We start from the raw sequence: 23721 nt of genomic DNA, 5'->3' as shown, positions 1-23721 counted from the left end.
GCCTTATGAGAGGCAACCCGAGGCAAAGCATGGTTTTTAGTTTTTACCATTTATTGGGTGCATTTTATCTGAACATTTAAACAGCAAAAATGCAGCATGCTCATGAACATAAATATCCCCACTTATCACATTTGAAACTAGGTGCGTGCTACTCTCATCCTGAATTGGGAAAAAGCAAAAGTGGGCACAATTAATATTTTTTCCCTTTTCAGGTACCTTCCACACTTTACTGTACATTGTCATGACAACTTATGTTTTTATCTATTCTTTTACATCCATTTGTTGTGGTTGTGATCCGTTAAGGACGACAGGTATCCTCAGGCAAAATGAACTCAGCAGAGCAGTAGTTAGCAGTCTCTGTGTAGCTATGCAGAGTCAAGACTGGGTAATCTTCCACTCCCGGGGTGTGTGAGAGGACTGAGCAAAGCTCACTTATGATTGCATAACATTCCTGTGGTAGCTACAGGAATTGTTTACATGGAAAGTAATATTAGAACAGTATTTGTGTATGTAAATCAGACGTCTTATCCAATTTAGCAACTGGAAATGAGACGAAACAGCATCATGTGACCAGCCAGCTTGCCAGTAAGGGCTGTAAACTACAGTTGGAGAACCAATGAGCATCAGGAATGAAGCTCTAAGTCGATTAGGACAGCCACCATTACAGGAAGACATGCTGATACAGCCTATTTGGGAAGAGGGGGTTAAAAGAGATGGAAAAGTCCAGCTTCTAATGGAATACCCTCAGATTTACTAATGTACCCAGCTACACCCTGGTAATATTGCATCATGAAATAGTGACACGTACCTAACTCCACAGCTCTGAAATAAAGACACGTTTCATCACCAGCACATGAAAATGCTGGGAAAATTTCATATGTTGTGATATAGTTTGATTTTGGTAAGGTTTTTGAGACAGTACCACATAACATTATCATAAGCAAACTAGAGAAATGTGGTCTAGACTCTAGATGAAATTACTATAAGGTGAGTGCATAACTGGGTGAAAAAACATACTCAAACAATAGTTATCAATGGTTCACTGTCAAACTGGGAGGACATATCTAGTGGGGTCCCACAGAGGTCTGTCCTGAGTCTGGTGGTATTCAACATTTTCATTAATGACTTGGATAATGGAGTAGAGAGTATGATTATAAAATTTGCAGATGACAACAAGTCAGGAGGGGATTAGAACTCAAAACAATCTTGACAAATTGGAGAATTGGTCGGAAATCAACAAGATGACATTCAGTAAAGACAAGGATAAAGTACTGCACTTAGGAAGGAAAAATCAAATACACAAATACAAAATGGGAAATAAATGGCTAGGCAGTGGTTCTGCTGACAAGGATCTGGGGGTTATAGTGGATCACAAATTGAATATGAGCCAACAATGTGATGCTGTTGCAAAAAAGGCAAATGTCATTCTGAGGTGTATTAACAGGAGTGTCGTACATAGGAAATGGGAGGTAATTGTCCCGCTGTACTCAGCACTGGTGAGGCCTCAGTTGGAGTTCTGTGTCCAGGACTGGACACCATATTTTAAGAAAGATGTGGACAAATTGGAGAGAGTCCAGAGGAGTGCATCAATAATAAGAGGTTTAGAAAACCTGACCTATGAGGAAAGTTGAAAAAATTGGGCATGTTTTAGTCTTGAGAAAACAAGAATAAGGAGGGGCCTGACACGTCTCCAAATATATAAAAGGTTGTTGCAAAGAGGGCTGTCATAAAGTTGTTCTCAATGTCCACTAAAGCTAGGATAAGAAGTAATGGGCTTAATGCGCAGCAAGGAAGATTTCAGGTTAGATATTAGGAAAACTTCCTACTATATGGATAGTTAATTACTGGAATAGGCTTCTAAGAGAGGTTGTAGAATCGCCATCACTGGAGGTTTTTAAGAACAGGTTTGACAACCACCTGTCAGGGACGGTCTAGGTGTACTCTGTCCTGCTGCAGTACAAGAGGGTGGACTAGATGACCTCTCAAGATCCCTTCCAGCCCTACATTTCTGTGATTCTATAAACAGCACATTGGAGCCATTATGCATATCTGGTGGCAAGATAAAATCACTGTAGTTTTGGTATTACATGAGAGTCCTCATCCCCAAGTGAAAATGGAACCCATGACTACCTACTTCTGAGATACGAGTGTTGGTATATGCCATTCAGAAGGTTATGATATATATGTAAATGATTGTGCAAGTTCATTTAAATGTGTGTATTTACATTGTGTGCCTAGCTTTTCTTTTGAATCAGGTGTTAACTGTATAGTGCATTATAGAATATATAGTTGATGTAACCATTTTCCCACCCAGCTAATCACCTAGATGTGATATGAGGTGTTGCTTATACGATCGCCTCTCCCATGCCTCTGTAAAATTATTAAAATAGATTTAAGTAGTACATTTCTAGAAGGTATGACACACAGAAACTTTCAAATGTTGTTTGAAATTCTTTCCGCTAAACTAACACATGCTGCTAAGCTAGAATACATCCAATTACATCTATAAACTTTTTACTTAATCAAGTTAAGTGATATTTTTAATAGGTCTATCTTCTGTTAAGCCAATGTGAACAGTCCATTGAATGCATCAGCTGATAGTCATTTTGTATACTGGATTTATGGTTTAAACATCTTCTTTCTCTGTTTAACTTAATACCCTGGAAACTAACATTCTGATATTTGCTTCTGCTTCTAGACGTTGCTATGGGAGATGAATATTTCTTTGGACATTTCAGTCACTTAAGTGTTTGCTAGAAGTACATATTGGTACGTGATAATCACAAAGAACAGAATCATATGATGTATTAGTGACTTGCTGTACTATTTTCAACTATACATTTGTGTGGCTTGAATTCTATAATCGTTTTATCTACCCCCAGCTAGCTGTTTTGATGCAAACTTGACTCAAGTGTTTGTACTGAAAGTAAGCTTTGTTTAAAATACACATCAAATACTAATTGCTCACTGGTTTACCACCAGGGTCCAGGCCTGCTGGCCGTACACAAGCCAGATTCCCGGTCCCTTATTTTAATGTTTAGAAGAAAGTCATTTGCCAGGCATAAATTTAGCTAAACCCGATGATGCTGATAATTCTGTTTAAAGATAGGTAATGGTCAGTTAGCTCATACTAAGCATGAGTTTCTATTTGTATATCTTCTTGTTTCTAAATATAATTCCACTTAAATTTGAAATAGAAATGTAAGCAGTGCTTACATCTGAAACATTCCAAGGGCAGGTTCTTGTACTATTTATTTCAGTACAGATTTGTTCACTAGAATAGGGCTGGGAAGCAGACCAAAAGAACAGAGGCCCTGATCTTTCAATATAATCCACACAGGAGGATCCATGCAGTGGGCAGCTGTCTACTTGCAAAAGCTTGATGGCAGGATTGGGGACAGACTAACCTGCACACAAACTCCTGGAAACCAATCATAGCCATCCTTAATTTAAGACCCTGCGACCCATGCTCTGGGACACTCCTCTAAAATGTTTTCCTTGGTCACATGTTTTGGCAGAATTTTATTATATTGTTTTGGAATTATTCTTCTCATTTTTACTGTCCTAGCTATGGTACAGTGCAAGGGTCTGGAAGCTGATACTCCCGAGTTCTTGTTACCACGCCCTGCTAAACAAATCATTTTAATATCTGTGCCTCTATTTATTAGTCTGTAAAATGGTTATACTTTCCAATTTACAGGAGTCTTGTGAGGCTTGATTGATTGTAAATCACTCTGTGGTATTGAAGGAAAAATGGTATCCAAGTTTAAAGAATTACCGATAATTATTTTTTGCTTAGCCATAAAGGAATCTGACTTCAGCAAAGGAGATGCAATAAATGAATACATCTAGAGTAATGTACAGAAGTGATTGCTTGGTTCAGCCTTTCCTGCATCACATTACAATGAAAAATTATCAACTTATTTCTCCTATTAATCACTTACTACTGACTACTTTGACTTGAGACTGGAACAAAGGACAATACTTCTGAACTCAAGCACTTTTTATATTGCCTTTTAACGAAATCCTGATTTCCACAATTCCACTTTACTGTCAGAAAAGCATTCTGTGTACTGTAGTATTACACACAATTAATAAATAGAGATAACAGAAATTAATAATGTATTTCTTGTCATTAAGTGTGAATGTAAAACCACTTTTTAACTGCTAGTGCTTTTTAAAACCACTTACAGTTTTTGGTAACAAGAGCTAGAGGAAGGTCAAAAGTTAATGCTGGTTCTTAATCTCTAACGTAGAGCAACAAGATGTTTGGGGGCTTTCCTGTTGCACTTTGTATTTGAGTTTTTACCTTATGCAGCCAGGGGTGAGGTCCCAAAGAAATCCCAGTCAAGCCAGCATTTCAAAAAGAGATACTAATGTCTGCAAAAAAAACATTGGCAAAAAGAAGAAAATATATGGTGAAGTTAAAGAAGCTAAATCAGTTCCGTCTTTTGCAAAGTCCGTGATTCATATTAAAGTCTATGAAACATCACTTGTGCTAAAAGGAGTGCCATGACCTCGGAAACCAGGCCATGACATTCTCCTCTGTTCAGGTTGCAACAAACAAGGTTGAGTTGTGCCCACACAGCAGCTATTTTCACAACACAAGTTTATGCATCTGTGCATCTACCATGGTGCCTAACTGTGTTTGTATCAGTGTATTCTGGGAAAACATGGACAGCTGTCCTGCACTGCCTCAGACGTAGCCAAAGTACATGCACACTCCCCTTAGCTCGAGCCAGCTGGCACAGGCCAGCCGTGAGTTTTTAATTGCAATGTAGACATATCCTCTGTTTCTTTGATTAAGACCTCAGTTGAAATCCAGGCCTCTGTCTCACAGACCTAATAATCAACTTTAGCCATGCCTCAGAGCTTCTTCAGACATCCTTAACCAGGCTTTATATGTCAAATACATATGAAACCACTTTTTTTTTTTCTGCTCCTTGTTTTACCTAAGAAATATCAGGGATATCAAATTTGCTTTCCCATTCTTTACTGAATGACTTTTTAGGGCATTAAATAATTGAACTACAAATTTTTTTAGCTCTGAAATGAAGGGATGAGGATTGAGTCTTTCACAAAGAAAGCAATTTTTCCTCCAATGGTTGTCAAGAATTTGAGTTAAATAGGTTTTCTATTAAAAACAAAAACCAACACCAGACTAATTCAAAAACCCTGCTCCTCTCAATTGCTCAGGTTTCAGGCCTTGTCTAAATAAAAAAAATTATTCTGATTTAACTCAGGCCTTATCTACATGCGAAAGTTTTAAAAGATATGCTAGCTATATTAACACTGGCATAGTTACACCATGTAGACACTTATTCTGGTATAAAAGATGAGTTTTTTCAGTTAACTTAAACTTCTTTTCCAAGTGACAAAACCTAAACTGAAAAAAAACCTCATTCTAACACTGGAATAAGTTTGTCATCACAAAGGGAGGGGAGAGGAGGGTGGTTATATTGGCATAATTGTATCAGTTTAAATTCATACCTTAGGTTTTACTGCAAAACCTTTGCTATGTAGACAAGGCCTAAATACCTTAGAAACAGATGTAGTTAAATTTAACTCCATCTGTTTCTAAGCAACTGTTATTTAAAAAGAGAGATGGCCCACCTTTATGTATCATAGTGAAGTCAAAAGAGCCCAACTTCTTTTGTCCTATTTGCATGTCACCTTTCAGTGCAGTACTATTGTGACCTATACTGTATGGTCCTTTATCATACTCCAAGGGGGAGATGGCATTCATTTGGTAGCTCCAACAGTTTACAATACAGTAATAAAAGTATGTAAAAAATCTAGGACCATTTACTGTGCATACTTTCTCCTTCACATCACTTCCAGAAGGCATAGGCGTGCTAGCCTACGGTAAGATAAAGCCATCACTGCCCCGTTATTCAAAGCTATCAGCATCCTGTGGGTCTCCTCCTTTGCCTTTTCGACTAAGCTCCTTGATACAGGAACCATGGGCTCAGTTCCTCACACTGACCATGTAGGTGAGCTGTGTTACAGGCCTAGGCCCTGATCCACAGTTGGATCTGCACAGACAGATCTTTTGCATATGTGTGGACACCTATTGATATGAGTAGTGTTCAGTGAAGCTCTAATTGCATAATTGTGGCTCTGTTCTTTAAAAAGTGAAATCCCAGGTCCACTGAAGTCAATGAAAGTTTTGCCATTGAGTTCAGTGGGGCCAGGATTTCACCCCAGAGTAGGGTAATCAGATGTCCCGTTTTTATAGGGACAATCCTGTTTTTTGGGACTTTTTCTTATATAGGTGCCTATTAACCCCCACCCCCGTCCCGTTTTTTCACAGTTGCTATCTGGTCTCCCTACCCCAGGACTATAGCATGGCTTAGTCAAATTCTTTAAAATGTCAAAATAGAACTTTGCTAATGGTTTTGCTAGTGTGTGTTTTGGTTTTAGAGGTCAAAGCTGTGAAACCGGTTGGTAACATGTTTAAAAGGTGGTTTGATCTTATCTACACAGTCAAGACTATAACATGATCTGTGACATAGTGGACTTTTTTGTAGATGTGCACAAAATTATTTCTTTGGTGTATTTGAGAAAGGCAAAAAGTAGTAAAGCTTTGCGGTCTAAGGCTTGGAAGTATATTTTTCTTTAAGTAGAAATTGGCTTTATATGTTCCAATTTGTAGTGGTTATACCAAAACCTGTGGATTTGAATTGCATATTGCCTATGCTTGCACATGTACATGTTAGTTTACCCCCATCAGGAGCAACTATAAAGCCTCAGATGATTAAATAACTGATCATTTGCAACACTATCTTCTCAAGATGGTTTACTAATCAAAATGCCTACGAAGTTATGAATTGTCTTGTTCGCTCTTCCACCATGAGCATGAGGAAATCTCATACAATTCTAACTGCATTTTCAAGTGTGTGAGACCTGGATTTTTTCCAGTGCACTCTAACTAGTAAAGAAGCTGCAACAGAGCACAATGCCAAGTGGAGATAAGCTGTCAAATTCCATACCAAACATTTTAATACCACAGACTGATCAAATTTAACTTTGCTCCATAAGGGTGTATGTATTTTATATGTGGTTCCAGGGTGCCGAAGTATTTTCTGTTAAATGTGTCATTAATAGGCATTGCAAAGTATAGCAATAAATTGTGGGAGGTTGTCTTCAATGCCCAGTCCTAGCCTTCAAACCTATTTATACAATTTGTTTTTTCAAATTACTGAGCTGTCATCTTCATAAAAATCATATTGAGAAGTCTTTGTTGAAGATACTAGACCTGAATAGTTAAATAAAAATATTACATTAACGCTAAAATAGGTTTTGTTGAAAAATGTTGTGCTTAATTATTTGTTGGGTTGGGGTATTTATTTGTAGTTGTCTTGTGACTCCTGAACCAATATGAATTCAGTTCTGACTATCATGGCACTGCACTGTTTGAATCAAAATCAGTAAAAAGTTTTATTTTAAAAAAACAAAAGTTGTAGAGGATTATCAGAGGAGCAGCATGCTAATATACAGCCTGATTCTGGGTTGTGTATTCTTGGTTTGTTGGGTTAAATTAGCAAATAAGGATGCAAAATGAGTTTAAGTAGCAATTTAAATAAATTAATTAATCAGTTTTAGAAAGTGCAAATCTAAACAATGTATGCAGAAGGAACTATCCAATAGAGAGCGCTGTAACAGAGAAGTTACCATTAAGTGAGCTGGGGGGATGAAGAGGCAACAACATGATAAATGTAAAGTTAAGTAACACTTTAAAATTTTAGGGTCTGATTTTCAAAAATTCAGTGGCACAATTGCAGTTACCATAAATGTGTGTGCAAATTGTACACTTGAGCCCACATCCCTGATTTGTATGTGCAATTATCGTTATTCCAGGTGCAATTTCAGTACACCATTGCAGGCACGCAATTGTGTGCCTGACGTACTAAAAATCAGGTTCTGTCATTACACTTATTTCTCTTTTATGATTGTTTAAGTTTTGTGTGTTCTCTTTGATTGTTCTGTGCTGCTAATAAACAAGTTAACTTCTTTGTGTATATATTTTCTTTTGCTTGCACTTCTCTCTACCTTTTTTTTTTCTCCTTGAAAAACCAGTAAAGATTCTTGTATTAAAAAAAGAAAGCAAGTAGTGAAGTTGCTTTCATGTGCATATGAAAAACAATCTGTTCGTTGTTTTAAATTCATGTCATGCCTTTCTGAAATTTAGATAACCAACTTCAGACATTTTTCAAGTTGCATTTTTCTGGTGATTTGATCTTCTCTGTTAAATAATCAGTTAAGTGCATAGAATTAAGTTTGGAAAATACTAAATGTTAAAACAAAGGTATTTTGAAGTAATGGTAGAGATTTTAGTCTAACTGATTTAAAAAAAAAATTAGAGTTGAGGCTGCCCTTCCATTCTTAGTAAACTGTGCTGTAGGTATATTGATACAAAGAACTCCTGGCTATTCAGTGAGTCAGATTGCCTGGAAGGCTGAATATTCTAATCTTTCTCCTCAAAAAAGAGCACTCCCTTCATGGTATAAGAAGTTATTACTGTATTTGAATATAGGGTTTGCTTTGTTTTTTAAAATGGAGCATTTCAAGACACCAGAGGTTTGTAATATAAAAGTACAACCCCCATGATTTCTATTTTCACTCTTGTTTTATTTCTGACCTTAGCGTCTGATGTGCAGTCCCAATCACACTGCAGAGTAGCTGTGTCTGCACTAGCATTTTTGTAATTATTTCCCAGTGTTTCTCTACCATTGGTGCAGCTTCACCTGGACTTGCATGTACAATGCAGCCAGGTACACTTGCTATATCTAAATGTTATCTTCCAAATTATACAAGGAACTTTATCCAACTCAGATATATTGATGAGTAGAACTGATGGGAGAGAAATCTCCTGAGGTCTTTTTCCTGCTGATTTTTAACAACTAATTGCACGTGGTTAGAAACATTTTATTTTTGTGTGTGTTTATTCTCTCTGTCCCTGACAAGATCCCTTCCACTTGGTTTATCCTGGTTTATACCCCACTTGAGAATAACTATATTTGTGAATGGTGTGACCCGGCCTTTCAGAGCGAATCAGTGCTGCTGCTTAATTGTCTGTAGGCATAACTGTTCTGTGATGTCAAGTATTGTGGGGATCTCCCACAATGAAATTCAATGTCCCCTCCAGCAATCGTGCTGACCTATACAGTTTTTCTTCACCAAGAACCATTTTTTTACTTAACTAAATGTCATTCTTCTCCTTTTATTTTCTAGGAATCTGAATTTCTGTGTTTGGAATTTGATGAGGCCAAGGTGACTCAAATGCTGAAGAAACTGTCAGAGATTGAAGAGAGCATAACGGCGCTGACGCAGACCACCTGACTGTTAAGATAAATAAAGAGATTGTGACTCAGAACATAGCTGGCCTTAGTACTTGTTAATAATTTCTATTTTTATATATGAAATTGTTATCAATATTCTAGTGATATTTAATCATAAAATAAAATATTGTGGGCTCGGTTGTGCCACTCTGACACTTGTGAGCTCTTACTCAAACAAGAAATCCCATTGGATTCAATGGGGCTACTTGCCTAACTGCATAACAGCTGAGCAAGGCTGTGCATAATCAAGCCCTACATGTTAGAGTAGTGTGGCTTTCCTTTTCATGCCTCTTAATGATTTGTCGAGTCATCTTCTGACTACTCTGACTCTTGAGATAAATATTGGGCTGCAGTCAGTATCCAAGGGAAACTGAACGGCCATGTGGCAGGGGAAAAAGACAGACAATCTAATGGCTGCTCAGATTTTCCTTATAAAGTAAAGATCTTCTATGATAATTCTTTCCCTTTCTCATTGGAACCTAAGGGGGCAAACTGGGGTCTCAGTCAAAGTCTGTGATAGATCTCTGTTGTGGTTGTGCACTAGGTATAAAAACGAATACAACGTCAACCAACTAAGAATAGGTGAGACGAGAGGTTTAACTGCCACAGGTAGAGAAAAACATAAAGGAGAAACTGAATCAGGAAATCTCTGCTAATGAAGTTTAGTAGACAGTCAAACGCAGAGACCTGAAGCTCTGATAGACTCCGATTAGTACACCTGCTCCCGTCACACCCTGAATCTTATAAAAGAATCGATTTAACTAGTTCACTAGCACATACATATAGTACATTACTGAAAACAGTTATCAAAACAGTTAGGGAAGCAAATCCATCAGCCATTCCAAAGCACAGAGAAGAACTCTCCTGGTACACATCATATTGACCCCTCTCTCTCTCTCAAGCAGGCTATAAATATCGTAGCAAAAATCCTAGGTCCCAGACAGGAAATAATCCTCCAGTCACTGATAAAAATCTCTTTGCAATTTAACAGATTTACCATGCACCAAATGGCTTCTAACATGTATTTGCCCACAAAGAATCTGATCCTGCAGGGTACTGAGTCCTTTCATAGGCTTAAACCAGGGGTGGATGTGGCCCACAGTCACTTAACCATGATTCATTTCAGTGGCTTCCACTTTATACAGAAATTAAACAAACAAATGCTGTCAAGATTCACTATATAGGAATAATTTTCTCATTACTGTTAGCGCCTGTAGTGCCCTGTCTAGTCACAAGCATATTGATCAAAGGAACACTTGTATTTAAGTTTTTATTGATCTGTAAATGTAGGGCCCGTTCTGTTCCCACTGAAGTCAATGGAAGTTGGCCGTTATGTTAAGCCCCTTTCTTTTTATCCAGACTGTAACAATGTATGTGTACTCACCCATTTGTTTTGAATTTGGTGTGTTTGGCACCACATGACCTGAGGCTCTATACAGGCACAGAGTTTTTTTCTACTGCTATGATTTGAATAGAGGTTTATTTTTAGTGTGCTTAGTTTAACCAAATCCTAATCGTTCCAACCCCTTTCTTCCCTTTTCGCTGGCCCACCAGCAGGCTGTTCAGTTAATTCAGCAGTATTCATACCACGTTAAAGTTTGGGAACCTTTCCTTTCCAGAAATGGGATGTGAGCCCTTTTTTCTGATACTGGGCTGCCATGATCCAAACTCCACAGACAGGGGACAAGATCCATTGCTCCTAAAGATTTGGCATGGAGATTTCCCAGCCTTTACTCTTTGCTACCTTGCTGAAGAACATCGGTGAGGGGCTATGATGGTGACCCGTGGAAACAGGAGGGATGGGGTTGGAAAAGATGGCAAAACTAAGTGCAATAAAAATAAACCTCACCTCAGATAAACTAACTCCTCATTCTAATAAAAGCTCTGTCTCTGTACGTAGCTTTGGGGCCAGGATGAAAGCATGGAATGTGAAGCCATGAAATTCCAAAACACGTGTACGTGTGTGTCTATAATCTAAATATACAGTAGTTATTTATCTAAAACATATATTTCATTAGCCCCCAGTGTGTTTAAATAATTAAGTAGTCATTGGGCCAGTGAGAGAGCGTGAGAATGGCTCTGTAGCATGGTGGTTAGTGCACCCCCTTGGGAGGAGGAAGACTCAAGTCCCTGTTTCAATAACTGTTTCATTATTTATAAAAAGTGGAATAGCTTAAACAGGAGACATCTGCCCCACACTATGCCAGAGCCCAGCAATTAGAATATTTTCCTGGGATGTAGGAGACCCAACTTCAAATCACTGCTCCACAACAGGTCTCCTACAACCTGTTCAAGTGCTTTAAATGCTGGGCTAAAAGTTATAAGGGGGTATCTGCACCACCAGCTCTGCCGACGTTTTTGTTGAAAAAGGACTGACCTGGCCTAGGCGCCTAACTCCAGGAGAGGTACATGGCTGTGAATCTCCAGTGGAGCTAGGCACCTCCCTCCGACTTGAACTTGAGTGCCAAACTGCCTTTGAGGGGTGGGGCTTAGGACCTACCGCTCTCCTCCTCATTTTCTATTGGCTAGCTTAGGGGCTCCCTGCTCGTCTGCTGGCTTTTGTGAATCCCTTTCTTAGGCACCTCTCTCTTCCCTATCAATCCTGGGTGCCTAAACTCAGAGTGGGGAATTGTGCTGGGTGGTCAGGTCCCTAAAATGTCCCTTTGTGGATCAAGCCCCTCCCTCTCTTGCAACTCTGCCTGGTCACCTGCATTCCATTGCGCTGCTCAATAGAGACTATTTTCTTGCTTTTCTTGTTATCACTGGCAAAAAACGTAAACATATTAAGGGTAAAGGTTCCATTGATTCTTTCAATTTATTTTCGCTTTGTAAGCAACAGATAGAGCTAAGACTATATTAAGTGCTAGTACAGAATAGTGATGACAACATACAATACAGTAGTGCCATAATTGAAGTGCATTTCATTGTCTCTGCAAGTGAATTTAGGGCTTGTGAAGATGCCAGATTGATTGCACTTAGAAATTCAACTTCTCCCTTCACAGAATGGGGAAAGGACAGGATTTCTTGCCCACCCAATCAGAATATAAATGCAGCTCCCCGGTTAACCCACACCATCCTCTTTGGGGCCCACCTCCCCCTTCTGTCCTCCTCTTCCAGCACTACTCCTCTCAAGAGCTGCCCCTTTTCCTGATTTCTCACTCTCCTGTGTAAGGACTTTACATCCTCCTGTATCCATTTTTCCATCTTGAGTTCTCAGGTCCCTTCTTACTACTTCTGGGCCTTTGCCACTTCTCAGTGCATGAGAGTCTGAGCAGAAGCTACCCTTTGCCACTCATTCCCAATTTTGTAACCTCCATGACCTGGGTAGAAGACTCCTCCTGAGAAATCATAACTGCCCAAAGGTGGAGTCATCTTCTGCCACCACCACTTGATCTGACTCTGTCTTGCCAATGCAGTGTGTTATTTACTGCTTCCTCAGGGTCCTCAGCCTGCGGGGAAAAAGGAGAGTGAAGTGGAAGCAGGACACCCAGGATGCACTGAGAAGCCAGATAGAGGAATTTTGATAGAGGAATATGCTTCCTCACGTCTCACCAGCAGCTAGGAGAGGGACTCCACTTGTGGGTGGGACCTGAAGACTCTTGAATACTCTGGCAACTCACTAGAAAAGGTGGAGATGACAGAGCAAATCTGGAGGTTATGCTAGTGTGGGCATCAGCAGCAGGACATGCTTCCTTACGGATCCTGGATAATGTGCCTATACCCATCCTGGAGGGATCTTTTCTATCACTAAGAGTCTATCTTGTCTCCAGGCTAATTCAGCCTTTGGCATCTGCAGAAATGGCCAGCAAAGTTGCCTGTTAGTGCTATTTGTGGACGATTTTAGCTGTGACAGGGACTCCCAGTGTTGCCTACTCATAGTTTTAATACAAGTCTTACAATATGTGGTGATGTTCTTAAAGCCCCAGCTGCAGGAGTCAAGTGATTTCGTGATAATCTCAGCTTTCATTTTTTAATTTTTTTTTTAATCTGGTAAATTTCTTGCCCTCATGATTGTGGAGAAAAGGTCTGGAGTGCACAATGAAACCTCAGAAAGCAAATAAAAAGAACCCAGACTTTAATATTTTCTTTCATGATTTTTAAGAGACTCTCATTCTTGTTTGGGGCCTGATATGTCAGTTTTCAGAGATTGAAGTTGGCAGCACTAGACACCTATCAGCAAGCAACTAGCCTGTGACCACCAAACCACCAGGCCTCCTGACGGCCAGCCACTAGCGATGGCTTTGGTCATAATCAACATGTACTGGATTTGAACCAGGGACTCAGTGCCGATTCTCTGAACTAATGAAAGTTCATTAAAATGACCTAATACGTTTTAAACAAGGTTTTATTTTTAAAAAAATAGAGGGTCAGTTAACGCTCACAATCTTAAATAACTTCCATCATGTCAAGCGTAGTAATTGTTTTATTTTAACATGCACAGAGGATAGGAAAATGTGATATAAATGGAAATTAAAGAGAAACAAACTTAGAACAGATGTCAGGAAGTACTATTTCATGAAAAGAATAATAAATATGTGAACTAGACAAGGTTACTGAGGCAAAAAAAACCCCAAAACACTGGGGTCATTTTTGAAATAATTGGGTGCTTTCCAGGAAGAACTTGGGAAGCTAAAAAGGAGCATGTTTCCATGGACTTCAGCAACTTTCTCCCTAACATTTATTGTCTCTCTCTAATCTAATGCTTTTATTTTCCTCTTCTGGGGAGTTGTAAATTATCTAGCAGATGTGAGAAATACTTAGCGCATATTGAGCCAAATTCTGTCTGGCCTTCAATGAGGTTGCAGGGGTGTGACTGGAAAGGAAAAACTGTCCCATTCTGCAAGATTTGTCATTGGCAGTAAATTTTGTACTTCACCTGAGTGCTTTAATGCTAGGTTAACGTGGGTGGTCGCAGACCAGGTGGTTTCCTCTGTAAAAGTGAGCTCAGGTTTAACCTGATTTAGGTGGAACTAAATGGAAGTCTGGTTTGAACTCTTTGTGTCAGGATTTGAAATAACATTTTAATACACATAGATAATGGGAAAATTTTTGAAGAGTAACTGAGTGACTACAGAGCCAAAGCGCCATTGACCTTCAACTGAAATCAGTGGGAGATAGGTGCCTTGTGGGATTTTCAGAAGTGCCTATCTGCATCTCTAGGCACCTAAATGCCTTTGAAAGCCTCTTAGGCACTTTTGCAAACTCTGTCTAATGTGAATAGTGTATCTAGGGATCAAAGATCACATTGTGGGTAAAAAATGCCGATGAAATAGTTTGAAAATTTGACCAAGAATTAAACAAACCAGACAGCTGATCCAATGGTTTTTGTGCCTCTATTGGAACATGTGGAACACTTTCACAAACACGACACCTGATGGTTTGCATCACTCCCACCTATCTGGTGAATTTATCAGATTATTGAATTGATTTTGACATTTTAGGAAATGTTTATACTTTCACATAAATCTGGCTCAGATTCTCAGAAATCATTATAAACATAGTTCAGCATAACGAAAATGACTTATTAATACAGTTGTGTTCCCGTGGAGGGAAAACGTCATGGTTTGATGTAAGGGGCCAAATTATTGCTTGGTGTAGTCAGTAGAGTTGCACCAGGGATGAATTTGGCCTAACACAGATGAGAGAGAGATTGACCATAAACGAACCTGAAATATATAGGATAAAACCTTTATGAATTTAATCTGAGTGCATTAATTTTCCTGTGCCTTTGTTTTAGCCAATTAAATTTAAAAGATATGACGGTGTAAATAAGAAAATTAGGGGCAGATTCTCTCTTGCCCCAAGATCCAGTCATTACTGTATAAGAGAGAAGTGGATCCATCAGGGAGTGAGTTACAGCTCCTTGATTCTTGAGCAGAGCCCAGGTTTGACAGAATGGTCGAGCTGTATTTGTCACTATTCTTACAAATCCTCTTTTGAACATTTTTCTTCCCAATTGTACCAGGAATTACTATAAAATAAAATACAGTTAACTGGTTTCAGAGTAGCAGCCGTGTTAGTCTGTATCCGCAAAAATAACAGGAGTACTTGTGGCACCTTAGAGACTAACAAATTTATTAGAGCATAAGCTTTCGTGGGCTACAACCCACTTCTTCGGATGCATTTGTCTTGTTTCTTTTCTTAGGTTTCAGTGGTTTTAAGCGATTTACTTAGGGCCCACATCTCCTTTCATTTACACCAGTTTTATGCTGATGTAAGTAACTTGGGGCTGGTCCACACTAACCCCCCAGTTCGAACTAAGATACGCAACTTCAGCTACGTGAATAATGTAGCTGAAGTCAAAGTACCTTAGTTCGAACTTAAAGGTACTTACCAAAGGTCCACACGCAGCAGGCAGGCTCCCCCGTCGACTCCGCCTACTCCTCTCGTGGAGCAGGAGTACCGGTGTTGACGGCAAGCACTTCCGGGATCGATTTATCGCGTCTAGACAAGACGCGATAAATCGATCCCAGAAGATCGATTGCTTACCGCTGAACCCGGAGGTAAGTATAGACGTAACATCCATTTTGACCTCAGTGGAGTTACTACTCATTTACACCACTGTGAGTGAGAGGGGAATCTAGTCCATAGCCTTTTTACTATGTAGTTTTGATGCTGAATATATTAAGAGTAGTCGCTTAATTCTTTCCAATCCCAGTTGTTTGTTTCCTTCGTATAAAGTTTATAAATGGCAGCCAAACCTCAGAGCAATGAATTGGCAAACCAAAGGGATTCACCTCACGGCTCTGTGATAATAGTTCTTTCAGTGAGATTTTCTTTTTCTTGGGCTATTTGCTCCTGGAATTGCTCAATATTTGGAGTATTTCCCCCACCGTTTGTCTATAAAAACCCAGCCGTCCCACATTTTCTGAAAAAAACGAGCCAAGCATGTACCATATATTTTATAAAGCTTTGGAGCATGTTAAATAACAGAGCGCCTATTTTAGGTTGATTTTGATTTACTCCATAGCTGTTCCCATTGTTCAAGTTATTTGGCTTCATATAATCTGCTTTTCCATATTTTTTCTGTCTATTTGTTGTAGATTATTTTGCTAATGTAGAACTGGAAATTTCATTTGGGTTCTTACCCTGTTGGTTACTGGAATCAGAGGCTGATGGAGTCCCTTAGTTATGTTTTACTTTTGGATAAAAAGGTTCATATACACCTCTACCTCAATATAACGCTGTCCTCGGGAGCCAAAAAATCTTACCGCGTTATAGGTGAAACCGCGTTATATTGAACTTGCTTTGATCCACTGGAGTGCGCAGCCCCGCCCCCTCGGAGCACTGCTTTACCACATTATATCCGAATTCGTGTTATATCGGGTCGCGTTATATCGAGGTAGCGGTGTATTAACAGAGTATTCTCCTACACACACCCCACAATTCAATTCCTCAATCCTCGTGATGTCTCTTGATGTATTTGTTTACCATGTGTTCATGAGGAGATTCCTTTCTCTGGCCATTTGCTTAACACATTTTTTATTATATTTTCTGAGGAGTAACATCTTCAGCTCATTCTGTTACTGGAAAGCGGAATCTTGCCCCTTTAAAATTTTGAAGCAGTGAACAGAGGATGGATAATGCTGCTCTATCTTTAATGTGTAATTTTCACTCCAATTTTATTATTTGGAGATACTTTTTCTAGAATGAAAAACAATCCTTTTTGATAACTTGAAATGTAGCTAGTATGTATTTTACATCTGATTTTTAGTATTACGTTATCTTTCAATTTTATGCTTGTTTCTTTCCTTGCTTCTTGCTCCTTTCAGACATTTCAACAGTTGATTCGTTTTATTCCAAATATTTACAAAGAGGAGCTCAGTTTAGCTGAAAAGAGTTACAATAGTTTACAAAGAGAGCCTTTTAAGATAGCGATATCATGTGGTGATGACAAGGCTCAGATCCTTTTTAGCAGTAGCTGGGAACTCTTTTAACGGATTATTTTTCGTGTGGTTTGCAATTAGAAAATTAGTCATAAGATCATAAGAATGGCCCTACTGGGTTCATCTAGCCCAGTATCCTGTCTTCTGACAGTAGCCAACGCCACATGCTTGAGCGGGAATGAACAGAAAGGGCAATTACCAAGTGATTCATTCCGTTCTCCAGTCCCAGCATCTGGCAGACAGAGGCTTAGGGATACCCAGAGCATGGAGTTACATCCCTGGCCATCTTGTCTAATAGCCATTGATGGACCTGTACTGCATAAATGTATGTAATTCTTTTTTGAACCCAGATGTACTTTTGGCCTTCACAACATTCCCTGGCAACGTGTTCCACAGGTTGACTGTGTGTTGTTTGAAGAAGTATTTCCTTAGGCAATAACTCTTCTGATTGGGAAAGCTCCTGCTAAGATCCATTTCTTTCAAAATATTAGATTACACTGCTCTACAGCCAAAATGCTTCTGAAATAAATGTAGTCAAACTTTACCAATTCTGGGTCACTGAGAACAAAAATGATGCTTAAAATTGTTGATTGGCTCTAGTTTTCAAGATATGCTATTGGGTCAGTATATACGACCCTTGACTTGGGAATGGCGGAGGATAAGTGAGTTATAAAGGGAAGGGATCTCAATTTAAACCAGAAATGACTAAAATACATCTTTGACTGGATCTATGAATAAATCTATGACTGGGTTTGGACAGTACTTGCTTTTTAGGCAAAACAATGAATGATGCAATCTGAAGCTGGTATTGCGTCATACATGATATGAATTGCATCATGTTATTCCTAGAAGTCATGGATGATGCAATCATAACGAAGCTTACATCACTCTGCTGAACAAATTGCCCTATATCAGCTCTAGAAATCATACAGTGTCGTGCTCTCTTATTTGTCAGTGTTTGGTTTTGCAAAGGGACACATTTCTGTTTAGCCAAAGTGAGCAGAGATGCCTCGTACTTGTGTGAACAGTGCAGATAACTTCTGCTATGTTTGTGGTGAAGTGACTTTTGCATCACAAAAGCGCAGTATAACCACTATGGTTAAGAAAGCCTAGCGCCTTTATTTTGGCTGCAAAATTGGAGATCAGGACAAGAGGTGGGCCCCACACATATGCTGCAACACTTGTGCAACAAATCTTCGCCAGTGGTTGAACAGGAAAAGGAAATCTATGCCTTTTGCAGTGCCAATGATTTGGAGAGAGCCAACAGATCATAGCAGCAATTGTTACTTCTGCATGGTGCCTCCAGTTGGGAAAGGTGTGTCAAAGAAGAAAAAGTGGACTGTGCATTATCCAAACATTCCATCAGCTATACGCCCAGTACCCCACGGAGAAGGACTGCCGGTTCCTGATGCACCAGAATCATTCTCACTTGAGTCAGATGAGGAAGAGGAAGAGGATGAAACTTCTGGTCCTGAACCATCAATGTCACAGGACCCACATTTTCTCCCATCCTCCTCCTCTGAACCACACCTCATAACACAAGGTGAACTGAATGACCTTGTCAGGGATTTGGAATTACCCAAGAGTAAGGCAGAGCTGTTGGGCTCCAGACTACAGCAGTGGAATCTCCTGGCAGGTGATGTTAGGGTTTCCATGTTCCGTGACCGTCAAAAGGATCTTGTCCCATTCTTCTTCATGGAAGGTGATCTTGTAGCCTGCAACAACATCGATGGTGTGATGGCAGCCCTCAACATCGTTCACGATCCAGATGAGTGGAGACTGTTCATTGATTCATCGAAGACGAGTCTTAAAGCTGTTTTACTGCATAATGGCAATGTTTTGCCATCAATTCCAGTTGGTCATGCAGTCCATATGAAGGAAACCTATGACAACATGAAACAACTTTTGAGGTGCATAAACTATGACCAACATCAGTGGCAGCTTTGTGGCGATTTGAAGGTTGTTGCTCTCTTGCTTGCTCTGCAGACTGGATACACAAAGTACTGCTGTTTTCTCTGCGAATGGGATAGTCGTGCAAGAGATTCCCACTTCCTCAAGAAAGATTGGCCACTCCGACAGTCATTGGAGCCTGGGAGGAAAAGTGTTCAGCATCCACCACTTGTTGAATCAAGGAAGATTTTGTTACCACCCTTACACATCAAGCTGGGTCTGATGAAGAACTTTGTCAAGGCCATTGACAAAACACAAGCAGCTTTCAAGTACCTCCGTGGAAAATTTCCAAGGTTAAGTGAAGCTAAGATAAAGGAAGGTGTCTTTGTTGGTCCTCAGATTCGTGAACTTCTTCGAGATGATGCATTTGACCATGCACTGTGTGGCAAGGAAAAGACGGCATGGAAAGCCTTCCAGTTAGTGGCAATAAATTTTCTCGGAAACAACAAGGCAGACAACTACAGGTTGTTGGTGGAAAACCACCTCAAGGCATACAAAAGCCTTGGTTGCAACATGTCACTAAAAATACATTTTTTGCACTCTCATCTAGATTTTTTTCCACCGAACTGCGGAGCAGTGAGCGACGAGCACGGCGAGCGATTTCCCCAGGACATTGCAACAATGGAGAAACGCTATCAGGGCAAATGGAGCCCATCAATGCTTGCAGACTATTGCTGGACAGTGACAAGAGATGCTCCATTTAATGAATACAAGAGACAAGCCAAGAAGCGCCGAGTAGACACTGAATAGGACTAAACTATGTACAGAATAGTTTTTTGCCTTTTGTTTCATAATAAATTTTATTTATATAACCCTTTTGCTGATTTTTAAAGTGTTACATAAACAGGACAGGTGAAATATTATCATGTAAAGCAACCATAAACACATGAAAAGACCTAGGTTTACAATTTATGATTAAAACTCTATCTACACAATATACATAGACCTAAAATGTAAAAACTTAAATATCTTAGAAACAGTAGCCAATCAGTTTAATTGTTATTTGAATTCAGCACATCAAAATACATAATAAATAGCACAGTTTATCTCTGAAGCAGATGACTTCTCAAAAATTGTAGACCAGTGTTATTCACAATGCAAAAAGCAGCACGACGAGATTAATTGAAAAACCAGTCAGAAATTCAATCCTGACACTTTCCTGTGACAGGGTGTGTTAGGAAGTCTTTTAACAATGAGCTAACATATTTGATCTACTTAACTGTCTGTTTACACAAAGATGAAGTTTTTGTGTTGACATCTGACTACTGTTATCTTATGTAATAACCTTAACATTCTATCGTTGTTTACAGTGCAAAAATGAGGTGTGTTAAGAGACATGTTAACTCCATGTTCATATATCCTAGGACCAACTCGGCCACAAAACTGCAAACAACTTTTTAATTAACACATTGTTAAACATCACCTAGCACCTACAGTAGACGGGGAACGTTGTATTTAAAAACGCTTAACCTGGCTGTAGTCCCTAGATCAGCGATTCTCAAACTGTGGGTCGGGACCCCAAAGTGGGTTGGGACCCTGTTTTAATGGGGTCACCAGGGCTGGCTTAGATTTACAGGCCCCCTGCCTGGGGCTGAAGCCCTTTGGCTCAGGCTTTGGTCCCCCCTGCTGGGATCCTGTAGTAATTTTTGTTGTCAGAAGGGGGTCGCGATGTACTGAAGTTTGAGAACTCCTGCCCTAGATTAACCAAAACTGGATATTACATTGTTAAACATGAATGTCTTTGGCTACACTAGGTGCTAAGTGGTGTTTAGGGGTGTGTGAATTAAAACATGAGGTTGGTGAGGTAATATCTTTTATGGGACGAGCTGAAGCAGAACTCTGTGGAGCTCAAAAGCGTCTCTCTTTCACCAACAGAAGTTGGTCCAGTAAAAGATATTACCTCAACCAGCTTATCTCTCTCAATTAAAATGTGTGAGTTAAAATGATTTTTAAACACACCTAGGGCACATCTACATTAGGAAAGAAGTTGTATTTTAACATGTTAACTAACACATTTTAACAAACATGTTAAAATCCTTGTATAGATAAGGCAGTTGTAATTTGAACGTGTGTTATCTGGTTGAGGTAAACTACCTGAACCAGCTAACACATGTTAAAACTACAATTGCCTTGTCTATGCGAGGGTTTTAACATATGTTAGTTAACACGTTAGCTAATGTGTTACAAATATACCTTTTGTCCTTGTGCAGACAAGGCCCTAATTTTCCCAGTGTAGCCAAAACCAGAGTTACCAGCAACAGGTGGAGATTCTGAGATTTTCTACCACACACGGAACTGGGAAGAAGGAGAACCAGCCAAACAGGCTATTCACTCAGTGTTAGAGAGTCCCATCTACACAGCAAAACAAGTGGTTATGTCTTGGTTACAGGAAGGCAAGCGTGTACCAACCTAGGTCCCTACTGAAAGATAGCATATAGTTAGTTGCTAAGGCAGTTAACTATCATCCATATTGTGTGTGGGCACAAACTGTGTTTAGAGCAAAACAGGCCAATAATTGATTACAAACTCGATTTAAAAATATATCTGTAGCATGTCTGGTGAAAACACTCTATGCCAACGGGAGAGAGCTCTCCCATCAGCATAATAAAACCACCTCCGCGAGCGACAGTAGCTATGCCGGCGGGACGAAGCACTGACCACCCAGCGCTTATGTTAGTGTAACGTATGTCACTCAGAGGGGTGGTTTATTCACATCCCTGACCACATAAGTTATGCCAACATAAACTGTAGTGTAGACATTGCCTGTGTTCATGGGGGCAGTACAGCAGTTTAAGTTTCAGCAAAGCACAGTTGTTTGGGGAATGATTTATATGCTATGTTAGTATTTTAATTTGGGGATTTAAAGTGAGAGGACTGTAGGAGAGGGGAGGGATTTGAGGACTGGAGAGGCATGGTAAATTAATGCAAGAAACAGATAGGGAAGTTTACAAATAGAAACCAAGCCATGTTCAGGCACACAATTGTGAATGCAACATGATTAGTAATGAGAGATACTGGCCACACAAGGGATCAAACAGCCAAAATAATCACAATAATTTCAAGATTTTTAATAAGCTAAGTAGTTATTCTCAGTGGCTCTTCCTCTTAAATATATTTGAATATCAATGGGCTAAATAATGTAATTAAAAGGAAAAAAGCCCTGGCAGAACTTAAAAAAACAACAAAACACTCGGATTAATTTACTTCAAGAAACTCACTTTCAGGAAGGGCAAATCATGGGCATAACGGTAAGTGGTCTCAGCAGACTTTTTTTTGCATCAGCCAAAGAAAAGAAAAAAGGAGTGGGCATAATATTTGGTAAATATGTAATTTTGCCGATTTAAAAATCAATTGAAGAATAAGGAGGGACAGTTCATCTTACTGAAGGACACAATTGCTCGGGTATTACTAACCGTGGGCGCGGTGTATGCTGCTGAGCAACAGCAAAAATATATTTAAGGTTTTCTCTAAAACCCTGCAACACTCTGAAGAAGGGGAAGTTCTACTTGGAGGAGAGACCGATTTCTTACTGGCAGATCAACAAGGTGGATAGTCAAGCAGGTGTAATATTGACTTTTATGTGCCAGCAATTGAATCCCTCAGATTGTTGGAGAAAGTTAATCTCTAAATCAGTGACGCCAACGAGATCTGCAGAAATTGGCACCGTTACAGGGTCAGATCATGCACCAGTGGAAGTAATAATTGATAGTTGGGATGGGTCCCAAAGTTCACTTATGGAAAAGGAACTGTTTGCTTCTCCAGGACACCGATCAGTCGTAGCAATTACAGAGGACAGCGTTCAATACTTTCAGATAAATGATGGGGACAGTACGAAAGGAGGTCTTCTCTGGGAGGCAGGTAAAGCAGCATTCAGGGATCAGTTGATAAGCAGAGCCTCTCAGGTGAAAAAAAGAAAAAGTGCAGGAAAAATAAAACTAGAACAGGAGATAAAAAGGATACAGCACATTGATAAAACCACAGGTTCAAAAATAAGAATATCAACAATTAACTAATAGTAGGGGGAAACTGAATATGTTGATGGCAGATGCCACTGAAAAAGCCCCGAGGTATTCAGAGCAGATGTTTTATGAAAAAAGGGTGTGTGGGGGGGGGGGGCAAGTGATAAACTCTTGGCTCAAACGTTTAAAGGGATTCAAGAGCAATGTAATATTCCACCAATTAAAAACAATCAACCAAAGATAGTTACACACCCTAATGAAAGATGTGCTACTTTTGCTGCTTATTATAAAAACGTCTGTACTTCAGATACTCCAAGCTTTGAAGTTATTCAAAAATACCTGAAGTAGCAGCTTGCCAGCAATAAACAGAACTGATAAAGAAACGTTAGATAAGTAACCGAAGAAGAAATGTTAGAGGCAATAGCAAATGAAAAGTGGCAAAACCGCAGGAGTGGAGAGTTTTCCAGCTGAATTTACCGCGTATTTAAGGAGGTATTCGGGCAGGTTGACATTACAAACATGCATCGGTGCCGCTGTAGCGCTTCTGATCAAGACGCTCTAAGCTGACAGGGGAGAGGTCTCCCG

The 23721-nt window shown here is 39.6% G+C and overlaps 1 protein-coding gene across 5 annotated transcripts in view; it reads left to right on the top strand.

Moving 5' to 3' along the window:
- The window catches only part of COMMD1 (copper metabolism domain containing 1), a 136688-nt gene extending 127194 nt beyond the window's left edge, over positions 1 to 9494 (top strand). For 3 of the 5 annotated variants that reach the window (XM_065401118.1, XM_065401123.1, XM_065401124.1), the window contains exon 3: positions 9235 to 9494. In XM_065401118.1, the coding sequence (XP_065257190.1) occupies positions 9235 to 9342 (108 nt within the window). In that variant the 3' untranslated portion in view covers positions 9343 to 9494. Of the gene's footprint in view, positions 1 to 2698; positions 2754 to 9234 lie in introns of those variants that run through there. The other 2 variants (XM_065401121.1, XM_065401122.1) reach the window with 2 other exon arrangements.
- Positions 9495 to 23721: the final 14227 nt, after the last annotated feature.

The sequence above is a fragment of the Emys orbicularis genome, chromosome 3 (assembly GCF_028017835.1).
Source record: "Emys orbicularis isolate rEmyOrb1 chromosome 3, rEmyOrb1.hap1, whole genome shotgun sequence".
NCBI lineage: Eukaryota > Metazoa > Chordata > Testudines > Emydidae > Emys > Emys orbicularis.
Note: the sequence above shows the minus strand (reverse complement) of the source record. Positions and strands in the feature narration are given on the sequence as shown.